This window comes from Lissotriton vulgaris, chromosome 2_1 (genome assembly GCF_964263255.1).
Source record: "Lissotriton vulgaris chromosome 2_1, aLisVul1.2, whole genome shotgun sequence".
In the NCBI taxonomy this organism is placed as follows: domain Eukaryota; kingdom Metazoa; phylum Chordata; class Amphibia; order Caudata; family Salamandridae; genus Lissotriton; species Lissotriton vulgaris.
The window spans coordinates 388908287-388927770 of NC_141687.1; the positions used below are offsets into that span (position 1 = coordinate 388908287).

The 19484-nt window shown below is 47.7% G+C and overlaps 1 protein-coding gene across 1 annotated transcript in view; it reads left to right on the plus strand.

Annotated features, from left to right (window-relative positions):
* The window catches only part of BZW1 (basic leucine zipper and W2 domains 1), a 79076-nt gene that overhangs the window by 35568 nt on the left and 24024 nt on the right, over positions 1–19484 (plus strand). The window contains exon 6 of the mRNA XM_086955226.1: positions 9830–9965. Coding sequence (XP_086811352.1) covers positions 9830–9965 — 136 coding nt within the window. The remainder of the gene's footprint in view (positions 1–9829; positions 9966–19484) is intronic.

Consider the following 19484-nt stretch of genomic DNA (forward strand, 5'->3'; position numbering starts at 1 on the left):
CGACCCGTCCCCACATGTAGTGACAACGGACGCGTCATTGGATGGTTGGGGAGCAGTGATGCAAGACCTGCATGTCAGCGGTCATTGGTCGCCCCAGTAGAAATGTCTCCACATCAACCTTTTACAGCTAAGGGCGATAAGAGTGGCTCTGCAAGCTTTTTTTCCTCGCCTGGAAGGTTCGCAAGTGCTTATCAGGACGGACAACACCACGGCCATGCACTATGTGATCAAGGAAGGAGGAACCAGATCTCGTCCATTGTCGCAAGAAGCTCAACAGATCTGGGAATGGGCGATCCTTCAGAGGATATCGCTGAAGGCAGAACACTTACCAGGGGGTCCTAAACGAAAACGGCGACAGACTGAGCAGGTCATCCCCGGTCAGCTGCGAATGGGAATTGAATCAGCGTTTGAGGAGGTCTTCAGCCAGTTGGGCAGACCGGGGATCGATCTTTTTGCCACTCCGACCAACAAGAAATGCCGGTCTTATGCAAGCAGGCTTCACCATCGCGGTTCTCTGGGAGTGCGCTTTCGATAGCATGGTCGAGGAAATTTGTCTATGCTTTTCCTCTCATACCTCTGATCCCACAACTTATCAGGAAGTTCAAGGTGGAGCCGTGCAGGATGATCCTGATAGCCCCTGCTTGGCCGAGGCAGTTCTGGTACACCGAGCTCCATCTGTTGTCAATAGCTCCTCCTCTTCCTTTGAGAGTTCTGCCGGATCTTCTCACAATGTCCGACTGACAAGTTTGGCACCCAGATCCACAGTTGTTACACCTGACTGCATGGCTCCTGAGCTGCGAGAGTTTATGAATCTACCCTTATCAAGAGAGATTAAGGAGGTTCTGACCCAGGCAAGGGCTCCTTCAACGAACAGGACTTACCAACGAACAGGACTTGCCGCCTTAAGTGGAAAAGATTTTGTTGCTGGTGTAGGAAAGAAAGCATTGATCCTTTCACCTCCAAGCCTCATAAGATCCTACCTTATCTGCTGTCCTTGGCTAAGTCGGGACTGGCCCACTCATCGATTAAGGTCCATTTGGCTGCATTATCAAGGTTCAGAAGGACAGGGTCTGGTCCTTCCCTGTGGTCTTCCAGAATTATCAAGCCTTTCCTTAAGGGCTTGTTCAGGGTCTATCAACCAGTGAGACCGCCCCCTCCTGTAGCAGGGTTTCCGTTCTCCCACAGAACTGTGCATAGAGATCTAGAACCTCAGTGAGTTAGGCTGATCCAAAACTCATCTGTGTCAGAAATCCCCTTACCTAGCTAGCTACAGTGTCTCATGGATCATTATGGAATGATCCATGTCTTAGACAAACCAGAACATGATCTTTAGAATACCTCAGGAATCGTGGAACACATGAACACTCTTTCGTTATATAATCATTTCAAACCAAAACTGAGTCAAAGAACACACGTGCAAGTTTGAAATATTTATTATTCAATGCAAAGTTCTCAAACGCAGTATCTTGTATAATACCAAAATGCAGATTATAAAAATCAGAGTTAGCAGCATGGTCACTAATCCATAGTAAGCAAAAGGTGATAGCATGTTACAATGCAAAATCTATAGAAATCTATATCGCCTATATTTCGCGCACCCTATTTAGCATATTTTATATCTAAGAAGGTCTCATTCGGGCTTTAGCAGGGCGGACCCATACCTCTAAATGTCAGCAGGTGTAGATCGCATCAACCGCTACCAGCTCTCTTCATGCGCAGCACCAAGTGTCTGCATTCATTCCCTGTAACTCTATCTTAAACCCGCGTAGAGCCCAAAATGTTGGCATCAACATTATTTGTGTTATGTCTAATGTGGTGCTGGGATCAGGCCTCCCAGCAACCTTGTGTTAGGTTATTCTAGAGTGTGCAGCTCTCAGTGTGCAGACAGTTGTACCAAGTGTACCAGGCAAAGCTGATAGCATAGTAATAACATATTATTCTCAAATAAACACATCACCGCTTCTAGGTTGAAAGCGACAACAACAAGTAGGTGTCGTGTGCAAAACTAAAGCCGAAGGAAAAACGGCTGTTTTAAACATGTAATACACTCATGCTAACTTAACGCAATATATGTAACGAAGTATCCATATGACACTCCTACATGGCATTTAAATCTAGTCCTTTCTCAACTCATGAAGGGCCCATTAGAACCAATCCATCGTTCTGACATGAAATACCTTTCGTGGAAATTGGCTCACCTCCTGGCTTTCACGTCGGCTAGGCGTGTTGGAGAATTGCAGTCTTTGACCATCCAAGAACCTTTCCTTCAATTCAAGAGAAACACTGATCATGAGAACTAATCTTAGGTTTATGCCTAAGGTTCCCTCTGATTTCCACTTGAATGAGCCGGTCATTCTGAAGGCGTTCTTTCCTCAACCGGCTACGCCAGCAGAAAGCATTGCATTCGCTGGATGTGCAACAATGCTTGAAATTCTATTTAGAACGTACTAAAGGTTTTGCAGCGTGAATCTTTCTGGATTCACTATGCTGTGCATATTCCGCGGTCTTGTGGTTGGGTCCGGATTCGTAGTCTTTTTTTTTTTTTTTTTTTTTTTTTTTTTTTTTTTTTTTTTTTAGCCCTTGTCGGCGTCACACCACCTCGGGCGCATTTCCGGTGACGTCGGCATGCTTCCTGCGAAAGCTCCCACTCTTGGGCGCCATCTTCAGATTCTTTTTTCTGCGGTCGGGTCTGGATCGTTCCCGTTGGGCTACAGAGAAAGTACTGAAAAGAGTAAGTTGGAGGAGATATTGGAAGAAGAAGACTAAAGAAGACTTCGCAGAACATTGATGAAGAGGAAAGAAGGTGAAAACCTCGAACTTCGACTATCATCGACGTCCACGCGCTCAGGGAGGCCTGAACGCACTAGGATGGACAACACGCCGTTCAAGTTCTGCCCGAACTGCAGACACAAGTACGCACAAAGACCAGCACCCGGTTTGCAACCTCTGCCTACCGGTAGAACACAGAAGCGAGGACTGCAACGCCTGCGCCGTCTTAGCCCAGAAGATCCTCCGGGTGAGGAAGAGATGGAGGGTAGCACACGCCGCCCTCGGAGGAAAATCCCCGACGCCATCGCTGTACGAGCTGGGGATGTCCTCAGAGGAGGAGGACAACGCTGCCGCCGAAGACGACGGCGGCTACACGGTCGTAAAGACCGATCACAAGAAGACACCTGATAAGGTAGGAGACTCGACGTCCCATAAGAACACGAGACCCTGAGTCTTGAAAGCACGAGGCCAAGAGCCCGAAGGCGCCGACGCAGCGACATCTGCCGTCCGCGACCACAAGCAGGCCCAGCGGATCCTCGGAGAAGGAGTCCCTGGCGCCGAAGGCTGTTGACCAGCAGAAAGCGTCGAAGATCGTCGCCGAAAGGGACCGATCGATGTCTAGGGAGAAAGACCCTAAAGCCTCGGCAACGTCCAAGGACCCGAAGGCCAGTTCGACGTCCAAGCCGTCGACGCCGAGCCAGGCGCCGAAGAGGGGAGCCGAACGTTCCGAAGCCGAAAACGCGGCCGAGGTGGAAAAGACGTCGGCTGGAAGCCGAGATGGCAAGCCTCTTGCAGCGGAGAAAGGAGGTCGCCGCCGAGATAGTGCCTTCACGATTCCACACAAGACCAAGCACGCCGTGCTAGATCTGGTTGAGGAGGAAGAGGAGCATGTCGACGACCATGTGCCTAGCGACGAGACCGGGAAGCTGAAGAAAATCCCTACGAGGATTACAGCTACGAGGACGAAGAGGGCAGTAGAGTGGACGACGAGTCGGTCACCTCTGACCCACGCGAGGATGATAACCTAGACACCGAGAGCCTGGAGGAGGCAGTCGACTCGTACCCCTCGAGACCCTCGCCGCCGGACGACATCGGGGCATACAACTCGGCGATACAATCTGCCGCGACTGCATTCAAGTTAAAGCTCGACTAAGGAAAGCAGACTTCCTGCTAGAGACATTGCTACCAACACAAACAAGAAGCCAGTTCCTCCCAATGCTCGAGAGCCTCTTGGCGCAGGGAAAGGAAGCGTTCAAAGAGCCCGCAACATGCAAGGCAGTAACTCCCAGAACAGAGAAAAAATACAAACACTCCTCGAAGGACCCGGCCTGCATTCGAGGCGAGGTCTCCGCTGACTCCATTATCACGGCCACAGCTAGGAAGAGGGCGAGCGTATCTACTACCTCGGGCCCACCGCCGGATAAGGAGAGCAAGAGGATGGATCTGGTGGGAAGAAGGATCGAGCGAAATGCCGCGACCCACTGGCGCATGGCTAATTCCAACGCCCTGTTGAACAGGCACATGTACCAGATCATGGAGGGGCTGGGGCACTTGGTGAAGGACCTACCCCAGGATGCCAGGCAGAAGGCCGAAAAATTGATCGAAGAAGGGAAGAACGCGGCAAATTCTTGCCTTAAGACGGCCCTGGACGGAGCAGACACCGCCAGCAGGCTAATGATGATGGGTGTCACGGAGAGGAGACACGCCTGGCTCAGGATCTCAGGGTTCAAACCCGAGGTGCAACACAGTATCCTGAACACACCGTTCAACGGCGAAACACTTTTCGGAGCAACGGTTGACGACAAACTATGCCATCTCAAAAAAGATAACGAGACTGCAAGATCCATGGGGGCATTGCAGTTCAGAGGCAACAGAAGAGGCACCCCGGCACGGAGGCCCGGCGGGAGAGGTGGAAACCAGCCAGGTACATCGCACCAGGCCTTCCAGCAGACGCACCAGGCAGACTCGCAGGCCCAGCAAGGTCACCAGAAGCAGTCCTGGCAATACCAACCAAGGGGTCAGTCCTTTCGAGGGAGAAATGGACGTGGCCAGAATAGAAGAGGGGGGCAGCAGCCCACCTCGAAGTGACTTCACACTCCCCCGGGTGCCTGACCACAGAAAAGATCCCAGGGGGCACCGCGTACAAATGGGTCAGGACCATCTAATGACCTACGACCACATGACACCAGTGGGAGGAAGATTAAAGTTCTATCTCCAGGAATGGAGAGAAATAACATCAGACAAATGGATCCTAAACATCATTCAATTCGGATACTGCTTGGAGTTGGAGAGAGAACCAACAAACAGAAAACCAAGGGGGAAGCCACCAGCAAAAGAACAGCTGGCGAGACTTCAGGAAGAAGTGCAAGAACTTCTACAAAAGGCCATAGAAAGAGTTCCCTTCAGGGAAAGGAACAAGGGAATATACTCAACGTACTTCCTAGTACCAAAGGTCGACGACAAAGTGAGACCCATCCTAGACCTGAGGTTCCTCAACCAATTCATAAGAACACAAAAGTTCAAAATGACCTCCTTGCAGGAGGTGCTGCCGCAGTTGCAGGTCGGAGACTTCATGGTCACGATAGACCTCAAGGACGCCTACTTACACATACCGATGAACGACAAGCACAAGCATATGCTCAGGTTCGCTATCGGAGGAGGCCACTACCAGTTCACAACGCTGGCCTTCGGACTGAAATCAGCACCGAGGGTATTCACGAAGTGCCTCGCGGCAGTCGCAGCGCACTTACGAAGACAGGGGGTACACGTATACCCTTACCTCGACGACTGGCTGGTGAAAGCAAGTTCGTACCAGAAGTGCAAGCAGCATGCACATACAGTGACAAGCACACTCATAAACTTGGGGTTCTCCGTCCATTGGAAGAAATCATCAATGGAGCCGGAGCAAGTGAAGATCTTCCTGGGGGCAGAGATCAACACCGTACAGGGCAAAGTGTTCCCCAGCGAGAAGAGAGCAAGGGCACTGGTCAAGGAAACTCGCCTATACCGGAAGGGGCAAGCTCGGACAGTGAGGACTGCGAGCAAGATCATGGGGATAATGGCATCATGCATCCACCTAGTGCCGAATGTGCGGCTCCACATGAGACCCATGCAAGAATGGCTGCAGGAACAATGGTCACAGGCTTCGGGCAGTTGGGAGGATCTTGTGGTGGTGACGCACGCAGTGCAGAAGGAGATGGCATGGTGGACCCTGGGGAACCTAACAAGGGGGCAGCCTCTTACACTCCAACTCCGACAGTGACCATCACCACGGACGCATCCCTGAAGGGATGGGGCGCTCACATGGAGGAACTCAAAGTGAGGGGTCTTTGGACGCCAGCAGATGCAACAAAGCACATCAATTACCTAGAACTGAAGACAATCTTCCTTGCACTGAAAGCCTTCCAGACAAGACTGTACAGGCAGAGGGTGTTGCTACAGACAACACCACGGCGATGTTCTACATCAACAAACAGGGTGGAACACAGTCGACAACGCTTTCGACGCTGGCGCAGGAGATATGGAGGTGGGCCATCCCTCTCCAGATAAGACTTACTAGCCATACACCTACCAGGCAAGGAGAACATCCAGGCAGACTGGCTGAGCAGACAGACCTCGGCATCCCACGAGATGGAGCTCAATGCTCAGGAGACGAGGAGGCTGTTCAACAGGTGGGGGACACCAACAGTGGACCTGTTTGCAACACGCCAGAATGCGAAATGCCGAAACTTCGCATCCAGACAACACGAAGAAGGGTCCCTTGGGAATGCCCTATGGATAGATTGGTACGGGAAATTTGCATACGCTTTTCCCCCGATACCGCTGATACAGAGTACTGAGCAAGTGCAGGGCGAGCACCATGACCCTGATACTGGTCACGCCGCAGTGGGCGAGGCAGACTTGGTACTCGCAGATCATGGAGATGGTGCAGTGTGCGCCCCACAGATTCAGCAGGAGAAAGGACCTGCTCTCCATGCAGAACTGAGAGGTGCTGCACCCAGAACCAGAGAGCATGAGCCTAGTAGCATGGCTCCTGAGGACATCGAATTCGCACATTTAAAACTGCCAGAGAGCACACTCGGGGTCCTTCGGGAGGCTCGAAGGCCCAGCACAAGGAAGTGCTATGTCGCAAAGTGGAAAAGGTTCACGATGTGGTGCAGGAGGGAGAGACTTCACAATAAAATGGAAGAAAGACTCCACGGTACTGAAGTACCTGACACACTTACTGGACAAAAAGCTCAGCTTGTCCTCCTTGAGAGTTCACCTGGCGGCTATAGTGGCATACACAAGGGGTGAGATGGGCAGAAGCTTCTTCACATCACAAGTTGTAAAGAGGTTCCTCGAAGGAGCAAAAAGGATTGCACCACCCAAGCGGGTGCCACCACCGGCATGGAACTTAAACGTAGTCCTGACGGAACTCATGAAGGAGCCCTTCGAGCCGCTTCACAAGGCCTCTTTGAAGATGCTAACTATGAAAACTGCGTTCCTGGTTGCAATTGCGTCCTTACGCAGAGTGAGCGAACTGCAAGCGTTAACGCTACAGGAGCCCTACTTACAAATACACAATGACAGGGTGGTGATGAGGACCGACCCACACTTCATGCCGAAGGTGGTGTCCAGGTTCCACATGAACCAGTCCATACAGATACCGAGTTTTTTCCAAAAACCAACCACTAGCGCAGAGCGAGCTCTGCATACCCTGGACGCCAGAAGGGTGGTCATGCATTACATCGAAAGGACAAAAGGACACAGGAAAACGAAACAGTTCTTTGTGTCGTGCGCCAACAGTTACATGGGCAGAGCAGTCACTAAGAACACTATTGCACGATGGATCGCGCAAACAATCCAACTCTGCCACAAAAGGGCAGGAGAAGAACTGGCAGAGGGGGCACGCGCCCACTCCACTAGGAAGAAGGGGGCTACAATAGCCTTCCTGGCCAATACACCCATACAAGACATATGCCTGGCGGCAACATGGGCTTCGGTACACACATTCACGAAGCACTATTGCGTGGATGTTCAGATGAACAAGGAAGCACAAGTCGGGCAAAGGGTGCTCCAGCATATATTCAGAAACCAGAGCTCATCTTCCACCCAGCCACCAAGGAAGTGAGAAACCGCTACGAAATCTATGCACAGCATAGTGAATCAAGAGAGATTCACGCTGCAAAACGAATAGTTTCTTACCTGTCGGTGTAGTTTTGCAGCTTGAAGATCTTTCTGGATTCACTAGCGAACCCACCCACCTCCGCCAGAAAGATGAGGCTGGAGAGAGAAGAGGTGGTCAAAAAAAAAAAGTGATAGGAGGAGAAGAAGTAACAGAATATAAGGACAAGTGGTAAACAAATTATCACCTTGAATAGAACATTGCCATTGGTTCGGAAAGGAAGGAAACACGAAAAAAAGAATCCGAAGATTGCGCCCAAGAGTGGGAGCTTCCGCAGGAAGCATGCCGACGTCACCGGAAATGCGCCCGAGGAGGGGTGACGCCGACGCCCACAAGGGCTACAAAGAAAAGACTACGAATCCAGACCCAACCACAAGACCGCGGAATATGCACCGCATAGTGAATCCAGAAAGTTCTTCAAGCGGCAAAACTACACCGACAGGTAAACTATTCGTTTTCGAAAATCCTCAAAGCTATTTGTTGCCTTTATAGGTCCAAGCAAGGGCCTTCTGCTATCCAAACAGGGTGTTTCAAGATGGATCACGAATGCCATTCTGCATTGTCACCCGGCTGCAGGAAAACCTCTAACTGGAAAGATTCGAGCACATTCCACAAGATCTGTGGCTTCTTCAACAGCCCTCTTTGCGGGGGTACAGATTAAGGACATTTGCGGAGCTGCTACATGGAGCAGCGTTCACACCTTTACCAAGCATTACTGCTTGGAATCCTTGCACCAACATGATGTGGCAGTAGGACAGGCTGTCCTGAGGAACCTTTTCCACCGATGGTTAGCTTACCTTTCTATCCCACCTTCCGTATTACACATTTTGTATCTTATGTCATGTTGCCTATTGCTATAATTTTATGATGCAAAACGTGATTTTCTTGCTAACTGCTTGCTACTCTGATACGAAGAAAACAAGTTACTTACCTGTAACTTTAGTTCCCCAGTATTGGTAACTTTCATAGATTTCCATGCGCCCACCCACCTCCCCGAGGAAAGCTCAGCCTACAACAAATATGGTGTCTAAGTACACAACGGCTACAAAAATCTGAGGCTCTGAGGTTCCTTCAGGAAGGTTCTAAGGGGTGAGGCACTTTTGATTGGCTGATGCCTAAGTTTGGTCTCTTACACAAAGAGGGTGATATGCTACAAAAGGTAATGAGGGCTAGGCCTTTTTCCTTTGTCTTTTGTACCTACAGCTATGGTATTTTTGTTACAGAGACTCTCATTCCGACGACTGGGAATGATACAAAGCATGGGAATCTATGAAAGTTACCAATACTGTGCAACTAAAGTTACAGGTAAGTAACTTGTTTTCATACATTCTATATAACTGTCACTACAGTATTTTCCATCCCATAGTTGCCCTCCTTTTCAATTGCATAAAGCAGCACCATTTAGTTATTCTGAAGTAGCATTTTTCTGGGTCCATCCATACACCTAGCTGACTTTCCTGCTGTATGATTTAAATGGCCTCTGGGCCAGGTATTTCGTATTAGTTTTGTCAGCACTCCAGCGTGGGTTATAACAATTGGCTTTGAACATGATTATTTTGTTTTTTGCTTCCACCCCACAAGTACTGAATGTTACTTATTGCTGCAAGTGGCAGGTAAAATGTTAAAATACGCCATCCGCTCCACGGATTAGCATGGGTAATATGCCCATTTGATGGGTGTAGCCAAAGTTTGTAGAGCACAACACTACAAAATGTTGGCTTAATACAGTGATCTTTTGTGTTATTGGTTAACTGATTGCCTGTTGCTTTAACCAAGGGAAGAGCAGTTGTAATGTCAACTAAACTGTTAGTTTTGTTGTTTCAATCAGTGGTCATCTGGGCGCGTTCTACTTTAATATAACCGTGCATATATATATCTTTTTTTTTTTTTTAGCTGCTGCTATTTCTAAAGGGTTTTACAGAGTCTGAGCGAAACAAGCTTGCCATGCTGACTGGCATTTTGTTGGCCAATGGTAACCTTTCTGCATCCATTCTCAACAGCCTTTATAATGAGAATTTGGTCAAGGAAGGTAAGCTTTATGATGCTGTTCTATTTGACAGATTAATAATAACTTGTCTTTAAGTGGTATTAAAAGCTGTATTCTTTGTAGCTGTGCAGAGTTTTCCTCGTCTTTCACTTCCCTGTCTGACTTTGAACCAGGCCCTCTTCAGTTTTATGTAGTTTATGTGTACATTTTTGGCTGAGGTTTGGCATGCACATGACTCCTTTCAAGCTGGAGTTGCGTAACTGAGTGCTGTCTGATTCCTGCTTATGTAACCTACTACAATGTCTTGTAGGGTTAGTTAAAGGTCCGTTTAAAGCAGCACAATTAATTGCTGGTAGCAGGAGGAAAAACCAGTAAGACCAAAAACAATTTAACAACATAGGATTGAGTTTAATATATATATATATTTGTCATTTAACTTCATACGTACGAACAGCACTGCGTTACATTAAATGGCATGTAACCTGTGGGATACTGTGCACAAGTGCTTGTGAAAATGATTACGACTAAGTGACACTTGAAGAAGTATGTACAGTGACATGAAGGGGCGCAACAAAAAACAAACCATTGGTGGTGAGATTTACATATTCGCAATACCCAAACAATGAATGCTAAGCTGGGTATCCTTGAGTAAATGGGCCCCAGAATTTTCGCTGTGAAAGTAGACCGTGTTTCGGCCTGTTGGATTATTTAGGCCATTATCAGGACCAGGTTACTCTAATTTCTATAGCTGAGGTGACGTATCGTGACTGAAATCCCAATCTTAGTAGAGGGGGGTCTCGTAATAAATCTGGCAAAAACCTGGGACAACTCTGCTGGGCAGGTGGCTCAGAGGAGGAGACTATGGAAGGTCCCTTGAGGGTGGTCCAGAGAAGGCCCAAAGTTTACTACATCGATCTGTGATAAGACCGATTCTGCTGGGCGTATGCACCAAGTAATTGAAACAGTCCGCTGTGAGGGGTCAATTCACTTCTAGAGTTGGCATGAGTCACTTTAGTGATTCCTGCTTATGGCACCACTGCCTTTGTACTTGAGCGATAGCCAGAGTTGTCCATATTTTTTGTGAGAATCTAGTTATGGCCTGCTGTAGAATCCTGTCTGTAATTGGTCACTAACAAATTCCAGCTACTGTGATCAAATAGTATGAACTGGATAAAATGCCAGAATTAATATGGGCTCATTTCTCCCTTGTCGACTTTTCCTGTATTGTTTGCCTTGGTGATGAAATGGATTGTAATTGAGGTATAACTTTGTCTTTTGACAGAGCAAGTATGTAAGCTGATGAGCCCTTTCAGCTTGCAGGAGCTCAACCCACAAACTTACAATCTTGCTCTGTGGGGTCCAAGCAAGTCAGTTGCTAAAATACATGAGCGAATTTAAACTAAAGACCTGATTTGTAGATAAAAAGCAGCACATTAAACAACTTGAGGTTTCAAATCGTACACAAGCAGACGCCCCCACCGGCTCGTCACTTTTCTCTTGCCGAAGTGTGGTGAGTAAATGCTTGATTTGGTTAGTGTTAGTGGTTTTTTTGTGTCTGTGAATACCTAGGAACCTTAATACATAGATGGGTCTGTAAAATCAGAAGTTCAACATTTGCACCTGTCCTGCATGGTATGTATAGAGCTCTCCATTCTGCCAAATGAAAGCACTGAATTGTGGAGCCACTTGGATGTTGTGGTGAGGAAGGCCCCAGAGACTGTTGTATATTTAGGCCCTGGAGTTGGGGCCGGTCCCTGGCAGACACTGGGGAGGCACGCTGTGAATGTTTGGGGCTGGAGTGCTGCGGGGGCCCCCCTCTCACTGACTGGTGATCCTTTCCTGCCCACGCTGCGGGAGGTGGGGCGCCGTGGAGAAATTGGGGGTGCTGATCCCCCAATATCCCCACCCCCTCCAACCCCCTCCCAACGGAGAACACTATAGCCACCTAGCTGTAGAATAGAGGTGGCAGTGCTGACCAGGCCTTGTTTCTGGCCTGGGGGTGCTTGGTGCCTTGCGGCGGGAATCCCTGGAATGTGCCTGAAATAGTAAAGGAGCAGACCTGAGGACGGTTAGTGGCAGACGCCCTGGGTACACAATAGTGTCTCGCGTATTGATTATTTTTTCGTCTTTGCAGATAGCCTGCCCTATTTAACCGAGGCAACGATCGGACCGAGAGGTATCTCAGATCATTCCCTGTCTCTATGGTATATTCCTCTTATGTGAAAGCCCAGAGGCGCAGTGTCCCGATTTCACCTAAATATTTACAAATTCCACAAATTAGAAAACTGGTCAAGGCTACGGAATGTTACTTCCAAGAAAATACAGATTCCGTCGACTCGCCTGGGGTCCTGTGGGAGGCATATAAAACGGTGCTACGGGGCCAGGCGATAGCTTCCATAACTGGTCATAAACTAACTGTATAAGACTACCTTGGGTACTCTAGTACGACTTTGATGTTCTACAATCCAGACATGATCTTGATCCTACTGAGGAGGCTGCGCTTCAGTTCAGCCTCAAACAGGCTGAATTTACTGAATTTACTGAATACCAGCGGGTACAGGTTAGACAGCGGCTTATGCGCACGCAACACACTATATACGAGGTTGGCGATAAGGCAGGGAGACTTTTGGCATGGCTGGAAAATAAAGACCAGGCCCAAAGGACAATAGCACAGCTCCGCGACGCTGACGTAGTAACCACCCCTACGGATATAGTAGACACTTTAGCCAATTATTATGAGGCGGTTTACACCCCCACCTCCCGCATGTCATCTGAAGAGGTGCAGAATTACATTAAAGGTATACGAATGCCCTTCCTCTCAGACTGACGCTGCGCTGTTGGAGTCTGACTTTACGACGGATGAGGTCTACCATTGACTCTCTTAGGAAACGCAGCGTTAATCAAAATGATGACCTTACCACGACTACTGTATACCCTTGAAAATACTCAGTTTCTCGTGTCCAATATTTTACGTCCATAAACGTTCTGGTCTCCTCTGGGGGGGACAAACCGGCACGCATTTCCCGGCAGAAGGTGGTTCGGAAATGGTTCGAAGGAGGTATAGCCCTTCCGGATATCCAATTGTACTATTGGGTGGCCCAACTAAGACCATAAACCACTGGCTCCACGCGCCGCAGACTGAGCCAGTGTACAAGGTGGATAGATATGACCTAGGGGGCGGAGGTGTGATGGCTGCGCTTTATGACCCCAAGGGTGCGGCGGCCCTGCTGGGCCCTACGGCGCATACAGTGAGGTTATGGTATCTGGCCTATGCTTGCCTTGCATGTAAAGACAAGATAACGCCGCTCTGGACGTCGTGACGCCTCGGCCGGCTCTGTAATAGTGGATTTGAGGCCTGGGATCAGATGGGCATATCGATGGTTGGAGACCTCTGCAGGCGGGGTGCCATCCTCACCTTTGACCAGCTGGCGGTCCAATTTGACTTGGTACAGACGGAACGTTTCTGTTACTTGCAGATTAGCCATGCCCTCAAGTCTGTGCTCCCACTTGATTGAGAGCTGCCTGAATCCACCCTTTTAGAAGATAGATTATTACGGATCTTATGCTAAAAAAAGCGACCTTTCTGGTCTACCGTAAGCTGGTCAACAATATGCCTGACCCCACGGCAAATCAGATCTTGCAAAAATTATAACTGCCTGGGTCTCAGGCTCACGGAAGGAGCAAAAACAGCTCATTTGAAACATTTAAAAAAAAAGGGCAGGAATCATCGGCAGTCTGAGGTCTCAATAGAAAATTACATAGGTTCCGTCGACAGAACCTATCTTGAAAGTCCTGAAAGCAAAAGTAGTGCCCTCAGTCAACTATGGCCATTTAATCTTCCCTGCTGCCCTTACCAACTTTTTATGAGTTTCCAAATTTCCGTATATAAGAGTGTTGGGCATCTCACGACAGGCCAGGAAAGCTAGAGTAAGACTGGAGCTGGGTCTTTGTCGCCCAGATATCTCATGTCTGGGAGACACAATAAATACTATATTAGCACATTTTTTTTTATTCCAGATGCACAAGGAGCCATTGTATAGTCTGTCGGAACCCCATTATGCATCACAGCTGTTGCTACCCTTCGCCCTGGAGAGACACAGCCATTTAGCTCACACCCGTAGGTCGGGCGGCGAGCATGGTCGATGTAGTATGTTTACCCACAATTACCCAGCTGCAATCAGTCATAGGCATTCCAAGTTTCTGCATTTTTATTTTTAAACGTCCCTCCCACCTCCCTCTCCCTTAGGTGAGCTGAAGAAGAAGTTAAGTTAAGATCCTGCAATGTATACATAGACGAAAGGAAATGCATCAGTTTCGCAACCTTACCCCCCCCCCCCCCCCCCCCCCCCCAACCCCATTATCGGTCAAGGACATCCACTCGTTCAAGGCCCATCGTAACAGGTGACTCATTGCGCCCTATGGTCAACATTATGTATTCATGACCCATCCTATGCCCCTGCTGTCCATGAGTTGTCGCATCCCCCCCCCCCCCTCCCCCTACCATTACCAACCCTGCTACAGCCCCCCATCAAACCTGTGGTAGTGTCTCCATTTGGACCAAACTGTCTGAAATTTTTTGGGACAACCCCTGGCCTTATATGTGACCCTTTCCGCTGCAATGTACAGGTCTAAGCCTCTTCTCCACTCCTCCAGGTCTGGTGGTGCTGGCGCTCCCCAGTGTTTTGCTATGTCTCGTTTGGCGACAACCAATGCCAGGACTAGGAAAGTGAGTAGTGGGCGGGTCAGGTCCACCTCGTTCGTCATTCCAAGCAGCGCTAACTTGGGGTCAAGAGGGATGGAAGCCCCGAGGACCTCCTCCAATTCCCCAAATATCTGAGCCCAATATCTCTATTACATCACACGTCCATACAGTATGAATGAAATATCCCTCCTCCTGTAGGCATCTTGAGTCCTCTATTTCCCCATTTTGCATAGACGCACCCTGTCAAAGTATGTTCTATGGAGAAAGTTAAATTGAATCAGCCGTAGTCTATATTTGATAGTCCTGATGCATCCTCGGGAAGTGGCTATCTCCCAATCCAGTTCCTCCATCTCCCCCCACCTCTGCCTCCCACGTGTGCCTAAGTTTTGTTAAGTCACCTAGCATGTGATTGGTCAGTGTTTTGTACGTAAGGGAGACCACCTTCCCTACCATTTGCTCTTGAAGCCTCCCCTCCAGTGGTGCGTACTCGGGAATATCAATAAGCGTGATAAATTGGGCTATCCAGGCATGGCTTAGCTGGACATATTTGAAATATTGCGTATTGTTTAACCCAAACTCTGCTTGGAGAACTCTGAACGGCTTCAACTCCCCCCCCCCCCCCCCCCTCCCACCCCCCACCCCCTTGCTATTACGTCACCTATGGTGGAGATGCCGATGTCGTCCCACCTCTGGAACCCTCAGTTTATGCAGCTCGTTCAACCATTGGCAGTGCCACAGCGGTGTCTGCCGCGTGGGTTTCTTTTCCCAGCCCATGTGTCGAGTAGCTTTCGTCCATGCCCTAAGCGTTATTGATGTGGCAGGGAGAAGGTGGGCCCCCCTAGCGCTCCCATAGAGATAGCGTAATATGTTTTTGGGTGCCAGTTTAGTTCTTTTAACGCGTATGTCGGGTGGTCCGCTGACACATGGAGCCAGTCATTAATTGGAGTCAGATGTTCCGCCCAATAGTAGGCCTCCAAATTGGGGAGTAAGATTCCTCCACTATATACTGATGCCTCTGTAATGTGGACAGGGCCACCCTAGCCTGCTTGCCCAGCCAAAGGAAGGATCTTAAATCTGCGTGGATCCTGTTGAATATTACCCACTACCAGTGGCTGTCTTCATTTTGTAAGGCGTATAGGAATTTCGGTAGAATGACCATTTTGTACATGGCCGCCTTGCCCAGAAGTGTTAAAGGGAGCTGTCTCCAGCGATCCATAGCCGCTATCGCGATTCGTTCCAGGGTTCTTCGGAATTTAAGTCGCATCCGTCGTTATATAAACCCCGAGGTATTGGAATCCTTCGGCTGTTGTCATCAGTTCCTCTGGTAGTCTTCCCCACTGATTGCGCCCCCTCGGATCGTAGAGTACTGATTTGTGCCAATTTATATTGTGGCCCGCCATCCCCCCCGTATCGCTCTAGTTCTTGGAAGAGCTCTGGCAAGGTGGTCTCCGGCTCGGTAATATAGAGCAAGACGTCTGTGTAAAGCAAAATCTTCTCAGGGTTCAGTGCAGTTTCACCAGCGGTAAAGCCATGAATGTTTTATTGTGCCGGATTCTGGCCGCGAGTACCTCAATAACAAGCGTGAAAAGAAGAGGGGAAAGGTGACAGCCCTGCCTAGTACCTCTTTGGATTTGGAACTCACGTGAAAGTATCCCATTGACCCTCACCCTGGTCCTCGGGCCGGTCTATATTAGCACTTTGAGAGCTCCAGCAATAGCCTTGAAAGCACAAATTAAAACTATCTTTGAAGAAAGCGGATCCCCATGGCAAGCGCAACTTACAGCAGCCATTCATCTGTTAGAAATAGAGGTGCAAAACGTGGTCAATGCTAATATTCCAATAGCTGCATGGAAAAGAGCAGTGAACAGGCAGGTCACGCATATATCATTCGCAGGAGATCTCGATAGCCTGCACATCCAAATTTTTCCACATTCGATGCCTCTTATAAAGTGGGGAAAGCACAGCCATATCTTGAGCAAGCACGAACCGTCCAAACCTGTGAAAAGATTACCTACATGAGGCTGCTCGTATTACCCATAGCGGAATTTAATCAAAGTTGGGCCCGTGTGGATAAATCAGCAGCATGCGGACATTGATTACCATCAAGAATCCTGGTACCATTTGTTGTGCTGCTGCCCAAAGCTAGCCAGTGAGAGGCACCGTTTGATCACCCCATCTGCAGAGCTCAGGGCCTCACTCGATGCAGCGAAATCTGACTTGTGTTTTTCTTCAACAGCAAGTCAAACAGTAGCATGGCAGGAAAATGTATAGAATTAATTCGCGCAGCATTGTCCGCAAATGCAGAGCCGTATAAAGAATTATAGGTCTGTAAACATGGGAGAGGCGGACATACATCCCACTTAAAAACCAATGCACTTTGTTCTTCAACTGTATAGGCAGATCATGATATACTAAATGTTTTACGATTTTATTAGGCTGTAGTAGTAATCAAGGAAATTAACTTATTTGGTTTTAGACAAGTATTTTATATTGTTGGCATATTGTAATTTTAAATAGAACAATAAAAGGCTTTTTCACGCCTGACCCCACTGAGACTCTGAGCGGCCTGGACTGCAGAGGTAGGCGAATTTGACGAGTCAGACTGGCAGGCCGCGCTCTCCTCTGGAGGTTGCTGTGCTGTCGCGACTCAGATTGATAAAATTGAAGTTTTACAGAGTCTACTATACTAGGGTCACACTACACAGGATAGGGAGAATTACATATCCGTATTGTTTGAGAAGCTGTGGAGAGGTAAGGGACCTTCTACCATACCATTTCGGATTGCCCCTTGATTGTCTGCGGACTATATCACAAGTTGTTCAGGTCTCACTGATCCCCCGAACCGCGTCGCTGTTTGCTGAACATTTGGTAGCCTAATGAGTTTAGTCCCCCCCCCCCCCCCCCCCCCCCCCCCCTTACAAGACTGGGCCACGCTCGGCATTATGTATGCTAAACAAAATGTGGCTAGAGCCTGGGGGTCTCCCTTGGTGCCGGCGCTCAGTGACTGGTGTACTGATCTGGACTCCGCGATGGTTGCTGAAAAGGCGGTATATTTGAATCTGAAATGTCTGAGAAAATGGGCCAAGATTTGGGGCGCTTGGAATGAATATAGAGGGTGCATTTGTGAACCGTCTCAGATGGATAGTGATACTGATTCAGAATAAAGGGGGGGGGGTATTCGTGAAGTGGGGTGGATATATTAAAATGCTGCCATAAATGTATTAATGTTACCTCTCTGAAATGCTCTGCTGTGTCTACTCTGATTCGCCTTTTTAACCTTGTCCTATTGATGTATGCACTGAAAGACTTGGAAATGCCCAATGTTTACTTTTATAACCATAAAATTGTTTAAAAAAGAAAGGTTAAGCTTGTTGGTTGACGACTTAAACCTAATAATAAGTACAACGTTTGCAATATGAGGGGTTCCGTGAACAGTGATAAAGATGCTGGTGATATAGTTGGGCAATTAGTACATAATTCAGAGTAATGCCAAATGCTCTGGTGCTAGGGATTTAGCGATCTAGGAAAGTATAGCTACATTTGTGCCGGGGAGTTTAAAAATTAGGATTAGGCTTGTTTGGTTCTTCAAATAAAGGGGTCGTAGCTTTGTATATGGAGCTAAAGTGTATTTAGAGGCTTTAAAACTGTTAAATAAGGACGATTTACATGAAACATAGGGAACCTGCCAAATGAATTTTCATTGGTGAACCGTTTTTTTTTTTTTAAACTTACGGTTGATAATGTGTGATGTGAACCAAAGGGTTATCTGGGTATGTTGAAATGTTATGAAAGAGCTGTCTCCGCTCCTGATGCTTCTCGTTGTGGGAGTGTACCTAATGAATCCTTAGACTTCTAACATTTCAGAGTAATTTGAAGATCTCTTCTTTCATTCACAATTGCTCTAAGACCGATTTATACCAATGTGATGCGGTTTGCAAAGATCTCTAAATTAAAATGTAATGGATTTTGGTTGTGCACATTGTGGTCTCTGCCGCACATGGAATGTTTTGAGTAGGGCTTCCGGGTTTATGCTTATTTTTTTGACCTGTCATCTCTATTTATCCATATTTATCATCTTTATATGTATTTATCCATATTTATTATGGGTTTTGTGAAAAAAGCGGAAACTGGTATATTTCCAAATTTATTTCTGCTTCAATGCCCGTCAGGTTTCAGTGATATGAACACCTGCAGAAGATAAATCAATGCACTTATATGAAAATATGCACGTCAAAATCAGCCTTGTGCATATTTACTGTTTTTAAGCCTGTTCACTTAAAACATTTCTTTAACCCCCTTTCCATCCATACAGTTATTGGCCTGGCAGTCATGGCAAAGTGTATTTAGAATCCCTCAAAACACTCAATTTCTGTTTTTATTCACATTTAAAAATCCAGACCAAAAAATGTTTTTCTGTCTGTAAAAAGCATGCCAGGAACAGACCAATCCTGAAGAGAATTTAATTGCAAAACACCTTATTGGGAGTAAGACGATGCATAGTTAACAAACATTGTTGTACCATTAAAATCCGTTATGCGTCTCACAAAGCCAGCCTCGCCCACTTACACATTGCTACCAATTTTCTTAAAAGATAGACGTATGTCTTTTACTGAGCGAGAAACCAGATCATTTTACTGTTGACAAGTGAGGTGCTCTGTATTGTTAAAAAAAAGTGGAAAGCAGTGCAGCAGCGACAGTTAAATATAAAACCGCACTACGTGATGTGCTGCTAGTTACCAAAATAAACAAGGCTCCTCCTACAAAATGAGGGTATAGTGGTTAAAGTGACCTTGGTTGTATTCAGTGTATTGCTCAAATTGTAAACCTGCTTATACATACTTACAACACTTGTTTGCTTC